The sequence below is a fragment of the Hippocampus guttulatus genome, chromosome 3, assembly GCF_054856545.1.
Source record: "Hippocampus guttulatus isolate MCC_2025c chromosome 3, RoL_Hgut_1.0, whole genome shotgun sequence".
Lineage (NCBI taxonomy): Eukaryota > Metazoa > Chordata > Actinopteri > Syngnathiformes > Syngnathidae > Hippocampus > Hippocampus guttulatus.
The window spans coordinates 19,668,411-19,683,201 of NC_141263.1; the positions used below are offsets into that span (position 1 = coordinate 19,668,411).

The following is a 14,791-nucleotide window of genomic DNA, read 5'->3' on the forward strand; positions in this document are numbered from 1 at the left end:
GCAAGTGAAGAGATGGCGTTTTATTGTCAGCCAAGTACAAAGTGATTCTGGGACATAACGGCACAAGGGAACTGCAACGACAGACAGTACAGCACTAAGAGGAGAGTGAAAAGAACTTGGGAGTCATCTTGCCAAGGAGCCAAAAGTACAAGAAGCCGAGCCTCTTTAAGAAAGGATCATTTGCTATGTTTCTGCAATTTCCATCTTGCGCAGCTTAAAACTATGACAGCATCATTTATTGATGTGGTGTTTCCCAAGCTGTTATTGAACCCCTCTCAATAATTAATCTGGTGCGAGACCTGACCGGGTGGCGAGAATGGCGCTGGGGTGCAAACGTGCAAAAAAAACCCAAAACAAAACAAAAAGCAACAACAAAGCATTTGGCCTAACAATTCTCGTTTATTTAATCTTTTTCTTTATGGCTGTAATAAAAACGCAGTACCAGTACCAAATGGGTCTATATTTATTGAAGACATTTTCCTGCCTCTGATTGTTCCGGTTTAATATATTTTTACCCGCTCGTCTTTGGTGGATCTAACTGCACGTTCTCTGTTTTGAGGGTTACTATTGGGAAGTTGTTGTTTTTTTGTTTGTAAAACGAGATCCAGCATCCACCCTCATGAAACAAAAATATATTGCAATATATTGGAAGATATCATGCAATACATGAAGTAATATATTGTCATATATGAGATTTTGTATTTATATTTTCTAACATACTTCAATATATGCATAGACCATATATGTGTATATCTCAATAAATATATTAAAAAAGTGTTGCATTTGAGACAAAAAAGGCTCTATATTTTTCACATGTAATAGTCTGTCTTGAAATGTATTTTTTTCCTTTTATTGTTCTATGTCTACTGTTCTCATGCTCAAATAAAGACAATAAGTGTATAAAATAGTGTATCCTTTGAAGAAAATACAATGATGACAAAAAAACTAGTATTACAAATATACAATTTATTTTGGGAGTCTACAAAATTGGCATGTACCCTGTATATTTTCAATCCTCCACACTGGATCTTGGAGGTATGCATGCATAGAGGCTTGCATATTTTGACAGATCAATGAGCATACATTTTCTTCTTGGAATATCCGTATTTTCAGCACCCGGGAGGATATATTTCCTTTTCAGTTGAACTCGGTCCATTTTCTACGTTTGTTTGACCCTAATCGCCATGAAATGGCACTAGCTCGCTTTCGTTGGCCCATTGTGATTTGAAAAATGACTAAATTAGATCAAAAGTATTCTTAACAGAATGCTTAGCGTCGGTAGCGCATGCACATAACAGTCATCCCAAACCAACCAACCAATCATAGCACTGTATTTCTCAAAATTTTGAGTTATTGTAACTCAACATTTTGAGTTGCAAAAACTCAAAATTTTGAGTTTAGATAACTTGAAATTTTGATTTTAGGTACCGGTAACTCAACATTTTGAGTTACAATAACTCAAAATTTTGAGTTTAGGTAACTTGAAATTTTGAGTTTAGGTAACTCAACCTTTTAGGTCTTTATTGTTTATTGAACATAAAACATATATACAGTAATAATTTGACAGAAAATAAGGTAGATAAAAAAAGAAAGAAATCAATCTTCATACAACACAGTTATTATGTTCAAGGGAGTAGGAAGAAGTAAAAAACTTATCTAGTCCTACCCCGTTATGTGATTGTATCTAATAAATCATTTTGAGTTGCAGTAACTCAAAATTTTGAGTTTAGGTAACTCAACATTTTGAGTTGCAATAACTCAAAATTCTCAGTTTAGGTAACTTTAAATTTGAGTTATGATAGTTTTGAGTTAAGGTATTCACCACAGCGCGGGCTATATTTTATATTTCATAAAGGTGGTGTGTAGTATCGGGACGCTCTGATAAGAGCCAAGTTTCACATGATGTCCTACATCATGATTTAAACGGTCTATTTTTGTCATGACTTTTGAGGCATATTTTTTTGTCGGTCGTCGTGGCCAATTAACCGAATAGGGTCATAACTGTTGTTTTATTTACAGCCATGGGGAACAAAGATTCTCTCTCTCTCTCTCTCTCTCTCTCTCTCTCTCTCACGCACACACACGCACACACGCACGCACACACACACACACACACACACACACACACACACAGTATAATTGTAGCCCTCAGGAGGAAACATGCAGCAGCAGTGATGAACTGTAGAGTGTGGTGGTGTCAAATGTAAACAGCAGATGCTGAAGGAGATTTAATGCAGTGAAAATGCTGTGGATCAGGAGTTTTGTTGACAACAAGAACGATTACAATTTAGTGTGTGTAAGCGTGTGTGTGTGTGTGTGTGTGTGTGTGTGTGTGTGTGTGTGTGTGCCTCGATGGGATCACCACCTTATCGTGGTGAGGCACTTTGCGCGTCTCCATGACCCCTAGAGCTATGTCGGCAGGAGTCCCGCACTCCTGGCAGGGTCACCCAAGCCGAACAGGTCGAAGGGTAGAGGCCAGACAAAGAGTGATCCCAAACCGGCACCTGGGGGCAGGCACAGGCGGAGTCCAACAGACCGGACTACCGGCAGCCCCCTGCAACTCTTGCCAGGAGAAGGTCGTCATGGGTACCCTCATGCCACCGGAAACCACCTGGCAGGAGTGAAGATGGTGGGAGTGAGGACTGCGCGCCCACACCCTCACCTTAATCCGAACCTCTGCGCAAGCTTCTTGCCCCAACCCCACACCCAATCCCCCACCCTGCATCCCCCTAATCCCCCAAAGTCCTGTGGCGATGTGGAATGGCGGTGGGCACAGGCCAAGGATGTGGCTGGGAGTGCCTAGCCAAACCATGCACACAGGCGGCAATGGAGTGATGGTCGTTGACACTGCGGGATGGAGCAGCGCATCTCTTCGGCAGCTTCCATTGTGACTGAGCAGCTCCACACTGCTCACCCCTGAGATGGGGAGGGACCTAGAAAAAATGGTCTAAAAATTGTCTGCTCTCCACACTCCGGACGGTAAACCGCAATCGTCGGAGCATCCCCCTTGCGGTCGAAAGGATAATAAACGAAATAGAAAAAATCTATGCATAGCTTCGTGGAACGTCCGCACACTGCTGGACCTGGCTGAAACTCCTGACAGGCCCCACCGGAGGACAGCACTTGTGGCCACAGAGCTCGCGAGGTATAACATCGATATCGCAGCTCTCAGCGAGACCAGGATACATGGAGAGGACTCCCTGACAGAAGTTGGTGCAGGGTATACCTTCTTCTGGAAAGGGGTCCCTGAAGGCACTCGTCGAAACCATGGAGTTGGCTTTGCTGTGAAGTCCCAACTGCTGAAGCGCATCCCAGAATCCCCCACCGGCATCAATGAAAGGCTGATGACATGGCGCATTCCCCTGGCAAAGGGACGCTTCGCCACACTCATCAGTGCCTACGCACCAACTCTGAATGCCGAGCAGAATATAAAGGAGGATTTCTACAGAACTCTGGACACCATCCTGCAGCAAACACCGGCTATGGACAAGCTCATAGTCATGGGAGATTTCAATGCTAGGGTGGGCACGGAACACCTGGTATGGAGTAAAGTTATTGGCCAGCATGGAGTGGGAAAAATGAACAACAACGGCCTTCGGCTCCTCTCTCTCTGTGCAGAACATCAGTTGGTCATCACTAACACCATTTTCCAAATGAAGAACAGGTTTAAGACCACCTGGCAGCATCCCCGCTCCAAACACTGGCATCTCCTGGACTATGTGATTGTCCGTCAAAAGGACATACGGGATGTCCTCATCACCCGTGTCATGCGCGGAGCTGAGTGTTGGACTGACCATCTCATGGTCAGATCCAAACTCCTCATGAGCATTCAACCCCGTCATCCAAGGACAGCTCCCAACAAAAGGCTCAACTGTGCAGCATTGAACAACCCCACCACCAGAGCCAACCTCCGGCGACTCCTTGCTGAAAACCTTGACAAGATCCCGGAGGAATCAAGTGACTGGCCAGCTCTGCACCAGGCTATCCAGAGCACAGCTTCGGAGGTGCTTGGCCAGTCAAGGAGACGCCACCAGGATTGGTTTGACTGCAACTCAACCGAGATACATACACTTCTGAAAGCAAAGCATGAGGCCCATAAAGCTCTCCTGTCCTGCCCTACATCTCTCACCCGTAAAGCCACCTTTTCTGCAGTTAGAACAGTGACCCAGCGAGCACTCCGTATCATGGAGGACACCTGGTGGGTGCAGAAGGCAAATGAGATCCAAAATCTGGCAGACTGTAACAACACCCAGGGCTTCTACAATGCCATCAAAGCACTGTATGGTCCCAAGAAGCGGGCAATTGCTCCAGTCCGATCAGCTGATGGCTCTGCACTCCTCAAGGACCACCATGAGATCCTTGCCCGTTGGGCAAACCACTTTGAACATCTTCTCAACCATACCAACCCTGTCAATCCACACATTCTGGACAATCTTCCAGACCTGCCAACAATCATGAGCCTCGACGCCCCACCATCCTATTCTGAAACCCAGCAAGCCATTGCGGGCCTAAAGAACAACAAAAGCGCTGGACCTGATGGCATCCCTGCAGAGGTTTTCAAACACGGAGGTTATCTCCTCACGCCCCGACTGCACCTCCTGATTCAAAACATCTGGGAACATGGGACCGTCCCGCAGGATTGGAAGGATGCTAACATCGTTGTTATCTATAAGCAGAAAGGGGACAGAGCAGCCTGTGGGAATAGCCGAGGAATCTCTCTCCTCTCCACCGCAGGAAAGATCTTGGCCAAAATCATGCTCAGCAGGCTAGTCGAGCACATCTCAGAAGGTGTGCTTCCAGAAACCCAGTGTGGCTACCGGAAGACTAGATCCACCATTGACATGATCTTTGTTTTAAGACAGCTAATGGAGAAAAGCAGAGAACATCAAAAGGACCTGTACATAGCCTTCATCGATCTCAGCAAAGCCTTTGACACCATTAACCGTGAGTTGCTCTGGAAACACCTCTCCAAACTTGGGGTCCCACCCAAGTTTCTCAGCATCCTCCAGCAGCTGCATGATGGGATGCAAGCCAGAGTGCTCATCGGAGGACTCCAGTCAGAGCTCTTCAAGGTGAAAGTCGGGGTGAAGCAGGGCTGTGTCTTGGCCCCAGTGCTTTTTAACATCCTCCTCTCTGCCACCACGTGCCTCTTCCACCGTGGCATGGGACATGAAGACGGTGTCCATATGGAATACCGCCTAGACGGAAGCCTCTTCAACATCAGACGGCTCCAGGCTCACACAAAGACAAAAATCTGTCAGATCTGTGAGCTTCAGTATGCTGATGACTGCACTATATTAGCTCACAGTTCAAACTCTATGCAGCACGCCCTCGACACCATTTCCAATCTGTACCAATCCTTTGGTCTTCAGATCAACATTAAAAAAACTGAGGTCATGTTCCAACTCGCTACCCCAACCTCCACATCCCCCAGCTTTCACATTAATGGCACTCCACTAAACGTAGTGGACCATTTCACCTACCTTGGCTCCACTTTATCTTCAAACTGTTCCCTTGACACTGAAGTCCACACCCGTATTAATAAAGCATCATCATCCTTTGGTCGCCTACGCAGCAGGGTCTTTGAAAACCGAAACCTGAAGACCTGTACCAAGATTGCTGTGTACAACGCAGTGTGTCTCTCCACTCTGCTCTACGGGTCAGAGTCATGGACTCCATATCGCCAGCACATTACTACCTTGGAAGCCTTCCACATCCGCTGCCTGCAAAAGATCCTTGGCCTGTCCTGGGAAGATCGAATTCCCCATACAGACATCCTCAAAAGCACCAATTCCATCTGCATGGAAGCGGCCGTGGCGAAAAAACATCTTCGGTGGATTGGACACACCATTCGCATGCCAGACAACCGCCTGCCCCGCCAGGTCCTCTATGGCCAACTGAGAGGTGCAAAGCGTTCTGCTGGGGGCCAAAAGCGGCGCCTCAAGGACTACAGCAGGGACCTCCTAAAGCGAGCCAACGTCAACCCCACGTGGTTGGGTGGTCGAGTCTGCGGCTCAAGAATCGGTCTCTATGCCCACGAGAAGTGGCACCAGCGACAGAGTTGCTGACCCCCCCCCCCCCCACCCCCTACCCATCCTCCCCTCCCTTGGAGCAAGTGTCATCATCAGACATGATGGACGGCTAGAAAAAAAGTGTGTGTGTGTGTATGTATGCGCACGTCTAATTTTGCTGCTGGGCGAGTCAGCAGGTCTGTCCCAGTGAATAAGGATGCTGTGAGAATGACAAAAAGAGATCCGCTGACAGAGTGGCCTTCGTCCTTCGATGTAGTTTGCAGTCAAGCTCTGCTCCACAAGAGCGCATCTAGAGAGAAAAAAAAAGTGGAAAGACGCGTTGGAGGGGAGGTGAGAGGTACGTCGAAAGCCAAATGGCCCTTTGTCATCACAATCTAAATTAAGTTCTAGTGGGAGATAGTCCTTGAAAGTAGCACAGACATCCGACTTTGAAATGGCGTCAAGCTTCACTAGCAAGTTGACATCAGCAAATCTCACGATCCGAAATCAGCGGGAAGGATGGATTGCAGAACCATAAATAATCATTTAAATTCGCAATAAGTACAGTATTGAGGCAAAGGTTGACTGGATATCGATGTATTTTAGTCTTCGTAAGACATTACATGACTTTGAACCACTTCTACATATTCAATAAACATTTCAGACAACTGTCTACTTTAACAAGAGTTTGTTAAAGTAGACAGTTGATTTTGTTAAAGTAGACGGTTGTCTGAAATGTGTGTGTGTGTATATGTATTTAACAAGATTTTGCCAAATCTGGCACGTTAATCAGAACACTGTTTTGAAACGAAAACAAAAGGCGTACATTTATTTATCAACTGAACAGTGAATATCTCCAACATAACGTAAATCATTAATAAATGTGCATTTTCATGAGCCAAAGAATGCGGTTCCAGTGCATCCTTTTCCCTTTTCCTGGCACCTTTATCCGCACCTTCACTCTATTTGGTCGTCTTTTTGTTGCAGCCGAGGCATCACAGATGGCTGCCGCTTCAATATGAATATTTGATTGCCCTCATAATCCTCCCTTGAGAGTGGTGAAATATTTAAACAATGTCTGGTGGCCATTTTCTCCCTTTTCCAAAAAAAAAAATACCGAGCAGAATCAAATCAAAATTACCTGTCCATGTGTTTTATAAACATTGTGTTGCAGGTGTATGTCCTCTTATTAGTTCTGTTGATGAGATATGACTTGTGAATATGTTTTTCCACTCATGGGGGCAGCAGCACGGTTTTGGGGCAATTGTGTCAAATTGGTACATCATAATTTTGAAAAAATCTGAGGGACAGCTCAGATGCACACTTTGAGAAACAGCCAGATAAAAAAATTATTTGATTGTCTAATTTCACACTTGGTGGTGGGCGGGGCCTTCAGAGTCCCAAATATTTACATCAGTGGTTCTTAACCTTCTTAGAGGTACTGAACCCAACCAGTTAATATGCACATTCACCAAACCCTTCATTAGTGGAAAAATAAATATATACTGTATATTTCTTACTAATTCAAGATATTAAAAAACGCATTTCTCAAGAACAGAAAAAAGTAAATAAAATTCAAGGGATAAGTATACTTTTTTAAAATTGAACGGCGTACTATCACGACAGTCACACGGTGACGACTGAGCGAACTAAATTTCCCGCAGCACTGATAGGACAAGCAATGTCATGTGATCATCTGCAGCCAGTGATGGCCAAGCGGGAGTGTCATAACTAATTGACATTTTGAGTCGGGTGTGTCTTAACCTCCCTGGCAGAGGCTCCATCGAACCCCTGAGACCGATTGACCGAACCCTTATGGTTCGATCGAACCCAGGTTAAGAACCACTGATTTACATACAAGCCATTCAAAACTAAATTCTCCATATAATGTTGCCTTTAATAGCCAGTAATAGCCAGTGTCTATGTAGAAGAAATTGTGTGTGTTGCTCTCTCTCTCTCTCTCTCTCATAGAGGGATGCGAAGGGGCAGTACCTGTTTGACCTCATCTGTCACCACCTTAACCTGCTGGAGAAAGACTACTTCGGCATCAGATATGTGGACCTGGACAAGCAGAGGGTGAATAATAAAGATGCTAATATGTATGTGTGTGTGTGTGTATATATATATATATATATATATATATATATATATATATATTTTTTTTTTTGCATTTGCCCTTCAAAATTAACACCATTTGTGCATTGAATGAAAAACTTGGTAATTGTGACTATCAGAGCAATGGCAGCGAAAATGCTAATTATACATGTCACAAAAAGGTAAGGATGTTGAGATTTGGAGTGATAAGACAGGGGAATTTAATTTTAGCTTTTTTTTTTTCAATGTACATGTACAACTGCTGAATTTCTAACAAGGCGCTGAATGACCAAATTCACAACAGGTGTTAAATCCAGGCGTGGAGCAAATAAAATATGCGCTTCAATTAAAATTGCAATTTGAACAGCCCTTGTGCCGGTCACAATTTGACATCTCGCATCTCTGTTGCCTCCGTTTAATCAAATAAAATGAGAAAAAAAACAATGCAAAAAAAGACTGAGAAACAGAAGAAGATAACGAATTGTAAATGTCGCTCCCTTTGCTGTGTTGGGATTAGTCTCACTAATTAACAAAGCATGATACCGGAAAGGAAAAAAAAAAAAGAAACATAACAAAATTCACCAAAGTTGGAGATGTCTGCTTTTGTATTTGAACTTTTCATGTGGCCACTGAGCATAGTGTCAGTGTCATCAGCAAGTTGCGGTTATACAGAGAGATACTGGAAGAGTCACAGAAAGGCATCGCCGTGAACATCATTGGATATGGGGGGTGGGAAGTGAATGATATCATGATACCAAATATGATATCATTTGTCGTGAAGGTCCTTGTTCGAAAACAGCGAGCTGTGTGAAGCGTACTGAAACATTCAACAGCTGGACATGTGCCTTTAGAGGAGGTCAAGTTCAGTGTTTTTTTTCCTGAAATGTCACTCAAAAAGCCCAATATTCCTCCCATTTTGAGCGTCGAGTTTTCGACCTTTTGCTCTCTTAGACAAATCCGATGTCTGTTCAACTTAACAATGTGGTCGCTTTGAATCTAAAATGAGCTCCTGAAAGATGGAAAGAGTTAAATATGACGAGTCTAAGTCAAAGTCATTAGTGCCTTACTCATATTTTTTTGGGATTCGCAGCTGTGTGGCCGGCTGGCACAGGGACTCCTTTCAGAGAGGTGTGGGGTGTACCAGAGTGACTCGAAAGTGCTATTCTTGTCATTGATTCTATGTCAGCATGTTTACTTGCTGAGCAATCACAGTGCCGAATGAAAGGAGAGCAGCCTAATAGTCTCCATTTGACTTTCCTTTCTACTTTGCAGCACTGGTTGGAGTTTTCAAAGTCCATTGCCAAACAAATGAAAAGTGAGTATTTGACAAACGATGTGTCACTTTAATTCTTTCAGAAATGATGAAGGGGAAAATTGGGCACAAAGAAAAAGAACAAAATTTGTCATGATTGTGGATTCAAAGTTTCACTTTGAAAGAAAAAATGCATTGATTTTCAATTTTAAATGTCTGTGTCACATTTGTGGGAAACTTTTTTTTGCCCCCATTAATTTTTTTTCCTGGTTAAATTAATGAAAAATGATGAGTTTCCTCTATTTCCTCCCCCCAAAAACCATGTGCTATATTTGGCAGGTATTTTGTTTTCATCACAGTAGTCCAACCTCTTGTTTCTACAATGAACATTTGTTAGATATTGTTTTTGCCATAAAATTATGACGTTTCCACAAAGCATTTTCACATATTATCTTGTAGAATCAAAAACCTTTGTTTTTTTTTGCAGTTATTAGCGTTTTGCAATTTATGTATAGGTACTGATTCTTTTTTGCAAATGTCTTTTTTTTCAAGAACAAAAATAGAATTGTATATGTATATTTTAACATTATTTTCTTGTACAATTAATATCACAGTACCCTTTTTCTCATATTAGATTTTTTTAAAGTTATTTGTTGCAAAAAAGATTTTTTTTATCATAAAAGTTCCTGTATTTCAGCATTATTTTTGTCAGAAAATTACTTTTTTCTGAAATATAATTTTTTTCCTGAAAAACATTGATTGATTCAATTGTGGAAACAAACATTTTTTCCACCCTCCCCCCTGCCCATATATTCATTTCTTTTGTGTAGTATTACATTTGTCTTTTTTTTTTTTTTTTTACTCACAGGTCGCCATTTCAAACGATAAAATTGTTCTCATTTGCCCTCCCTGGATAAATTTGGGTGAAAATAAAACAATTATAAATTTACAATTTATTCTGTTGCTTTTCCTCCTATTGCCATCATACTATGACTCATCATGATGTGACTTTCAAGTGTGGTGCAATACTAACCCTCGAACCAATGTCTGTCAAAGTGACGAAAACAATGACTATGCCAAAAGTCAAGCGTATGCGCCATGTTGACTTCCCAGCTCAGCCTCCTTTCACCATGTGCTTGCGTGTCAAGTTCTACCCGCCTGACCCTGCCGCCCTGCGGGAAGAAATCACCAGGTAAGACATGACGAGATGGCAGCGTCTTCTTCGCATGCCTGCTCGCTGTTTTCTCATACGAATGCACATTTGAACCAGAATGAGGTGACATGTTCACGCCTCGCTGGCTCCATCTTGCAGTGGAGCTTTGCTCAACTCCATTTAAATTCGCTTTTATAATACGTTGTGGGTGAGTAACGACTTATTATCGTGACGTGTTTTCTCGCTGCTGCAGTTACAGCGCCTCGAGGATGTACCTTTACTTTCGATGAAACTATGATTGTGGCTCATGCTGGGCTGTTTCATTTGTCGCAAGCACCTTTGGATTGAGCTAACTGCACCCACAAGGATGATAAAAGGCCAGTGCCTTTCAGACTTCTAATTAAATTCATTAAATGATCAGAGCACATGAGACTTTTTAGATAAAGGACAGCGACATGGCGGCAAGCATGCACGTTGGGTTCATTCAGTCCTTCTCAAATAGTAGGGCTGGCATCCTAGGGTGCGCTGCGATGTTGGGAGTCAACTAAGAAAATATGTTTTTTAGAATGTAGTGTAATTACACATCCACCACAGTAGGTGGCAGTAGCACTGTCATTGTCAACATATATATATATATTTTTTTTTTTTGTTGAACATATAACCAAGTACAGAAAATATTCTGGAAACAAAAGGGAAACATAAGTGGTCATCATTACAGTTTATATGTTCAAAAGGGAGTCAGAAGAAGTTAAAGAAACTGATCTAGTCCTACCCCTTACTCTTGTATATTTTCACTTGTTTCATATACAAACAGGTATTCCTATATTGTGAAATAAATTCATACAAATCAAAAAATTTTAATCAATATTTTCAGAATGCAATTTTGGGCAAAAACAGCTAAATGAATGCAAATATTACAAGACTCACTGGAACACAAATCCCCGGTGAGCTGGATTAAAGAACGAAGCAGGCCATCGATGGCAAGTGGGCTCTATTTTTCTGAGCCCAGTTTAATAGCTATTGTTGGAATGAACCCAAATAAACAAGAGGAGAAGCAAAACACAATTATGGAGTTAATCCTTCAAACGCTCATTGAGCTGATGACTCGCAAAAGTTTGGTGACAGCTTCCCAGAAGAGTCGAAGCTGTTGTAATTCCAAAAGGGCGGGACCAACCATTTTTCAGTTTGAATGAGAATTGGCATGCGTCCCAATACTTTTGTCTACAGCAGCAACCGATGTCTCTGTTCCACTGTTGCCCTGTGTGAGGCCTACCTGACAATTTAACAAATGATGCACACAGTCTCTGAGCTCATGCCGTCCCTCTCTAAATCAAACCCCCCCAGCCCCCCCCCCCAACACCAGCACCACCACAGTCTGCTCACAAATAAATCTCACACAATACTCACAGCTTGGTTCTGCTTTGACAGAGCCAACAAGGGAGAGCAGCTCGCCCACTCGAACTGACTTTACTGACACCAATAAAAGCCTGCAAAAATAATTAAAGGAAAGTAGCGCTCTGTCAAGTCAAAAGACTTAATATATGCACTTTTTATGACCTCACTGCACCGAGAGAGGCACGGTTTAATGAACAGTCTCCCATTGGACAGCTGAGTGAAGCTGCATCACATTTTGCATTATTGGCAAGTTCATTCTGGTTTTAGATTAACCCTCAAACATGGAATGCAAACTCAATGTGAACCGCATGTTCAAATGTGGAACATCGAAGGACGAGCTCAGACACCGCAGCTGGTCGACCTCCAAGTTCACACCGATGGTAGTGGAACACAATCTGTCAAACTGTGGCCATCCATTACTTTTTGAAACGTCATTTGATTATAGAAAGAAACAGTAAAACTAATCACTTTTTAACTGTAATACAACCTACAGTGTAAGTAGAAGATAGGTTCAATATAATCAAATTAAATCAAACTAAAGTAAATTAAAATGACCCTTTTTGTCTCTTTCATACAACTGGAAATTGAAACTAAAGAAATGAAAGATATGAACTCATTCAAGACACCTGACTGGAAGGGTAACAGTTGTCTTTCAAACTCTCAATTTAAATCTACTCTCGAGCACTTTCAAAACAACCGCAGATGAAAGAAAGGGCTGGGTCCAGTGCAGTCAGTCAGTAAAAGGGAGGCAATCTATACATGCTAAATAACAGCCCCAACCTGTTTTCTTCCACGCTGCAGATATCTGGTCTTCCTGCAGGTGAAGAGGGACCTCTACCATGGCCGCCTGTTGTGCAAAACCTCGGACGCCGCTCTCTTGGCTGCGTATATCTTACAAGGTAACACATAATGGCATTAATCATGCAAATTAATTCAAACTAGGAGTCCAACAAGCATAAACAAGAGTTAACTACGGGAATACAAATTGGGTGTTGGAGTCCAGCGGTCCCCAACCTTTTTTGTCCCACGGACCGGTTTAATGTCAGACAATATTTTCATATGATATGACCTGCATGGTACTGTGGTATTTTCTAAACATACTAATAAACACGAATCATGACATGAGGAACGTCCTAATTAGCCGCAACACTCACTGGTCGCGATGGTAATGTTTAAACGTGCCTTTAAAATAAGATACAAAGTATATGAAAAATACGACTCACCATCCCCGCCTATTATGCAGAGTAGGCTTGGTGCGTGTGAATCTCCCGTTGAGATAAATCCGTATTTTAAGAAGGACTCCTGATACTGTCTATTAACTGGAGCCTTATTTTTCTTGAAAGTCGTAGGCTCCTCTTCTGTCTCCTGACTGGGCCTTTTCCCCTTCCCAAAGACGTTTGTTTTTTACTCATTTTGCTCGTTCCTGGGTTTCATTTTAGCGGTAACCTATCACGTGACCGAGAAGCGCGCCTTGACCTGCGTCAAGAGTGACATATTGTTGACGGATGCAACAGAGAATCCGGTAATTTTTCAAAATAGAATATCTTTCAGAGTGCAAAATAAATGAAACGGAAATAATATGCTACCTATTCTTTCTGTGCGGACCGGTATCGGTCCGCGGCCCAAGGGTTGGGGACTATCATGAACATTTCAAGGTGTTTGCTAGCTGCTCAATACATTAGGGAAAACTGACAGCAGGAATAGGAATAGGCTAAGGCCTGACTAAATGAAGTTCCTCCTCTGGCTCCGACATAGTTCCCTGGCACCAAGAAGCCACAAGGTGGTGCCAAAGAAATACTTATCTTAGACAGGCCTTGGCATGAAACAGCAAATAACGGGCAATAGTTTCCCAAATAATATTCTCAGAGCAAGTCAAGAATATGCGGGGGAGCACTAGAGCAATACTGTATACTTAATCGAATGGCGATTGAGTTTTTATCTTCCATGCTTCCATGTTTTGTTCATTTGTCACCATTGTCCAGCTGAAATCGGTGACTACGACCCCGGAAAGCACCCCGAAGGCTACAGCTCCAAATTTCAGTTCTTCCCCAAGCATTCGGAGAAGTTGGAGAGGCGGATTGCCGACATCCACAAGACGGAGCTGATGTAAGTTGACTCTCTGATATTTTGGCAGCCAATGTGCAGCGTGCGTGCCGCCTGCCACTCTTTCAGAGATGATATACGGAGAAGGTTAAAGCAGCAGCCGTCACCCTTATGTTAATTTTAACCCTGTCATCACGCCCCGCCTTTGCTTGTCAACCTTTACGGATGATGCATCGGGTTAGAGACACTATCTTCTCACTGAACTGGACACACACTGAATCAGCACCCTCGTACAGTTGCGTGTGTACAAAAGAGGCCTGCAAAGGGCTGAAAAATATGGAAACCTTCCTTTGGCTGAGAATCTTAGAAATAATGAAAGTTGGACAATTTCAATGAGAATTAAGATCGATGCTGTCGAGACAAAGACATTCACTCCCGTGTGAATGAGCCTAACATGCATGTTTTGGGATGTGAAAGGAAGAGAGAGTACCTGCTAGGGTGGCCATATAGAAACATGCTAAGTGCACACAGGAGGAATACAATTCAAATCTCAGAACTGTGAGCCAGTAGGCTGATAATACTGTGAACACTTTTAGGACAGTACTATACAAAAAAAAAAAAAAAAGAATATTGAAAAACAGACAACAGTAATGCTAATGAACCATACCTAAACATAAAAAGACAATATTTTCGATATCATCAAAGTCATTTTCATTTATAGGTTATAACACTGGCAGCACAGTTTACTCATCCTGGCGAAAAACCATTTTAACCCTTTCGTGGGTTACTACAGTGGACAGCTTATCATGTTATCAAGTTACAAAGTTACAGGGGGCATGAAAG

At 42.6% G+C, this 14,791-nt stretch overlaps 1 protein-coding gene across 1 annotated transcript in view; it reads left to right on the plus strand.

Annotated features, from left to right (window-relative positions):
• Positions 1–14,791, plus strand: part of LOC147207792 (FERM domain-containing protein 5-like) — a 37,919-nt gene that overhangs the window by 14,139 nt on the left and 8,989 nt on the right. Inside the window, exons 2-6 of the mRNA XM_086107316.1 lie at positions 7,983–8,087; positions 9,378–9,420; positions 10,471–10,549; positions 12,707–12,804; positions 13,888–14,011. Coding sequence (XP_085963442.1) covers positions 7,983–8,087; positions 9,378–9,420; positions 10,471–10,549; positions 12,707–12,804; positions 13,888–14,011 — 449 coding nt within the window. The remainder of the gene's footprint in view (positions 1–7,982; positions 8,088–9,377; positions 9,421–10,470; positions 10,550–12,706; positions 12,805–13,887; positions 14,012–14,791) is intronic.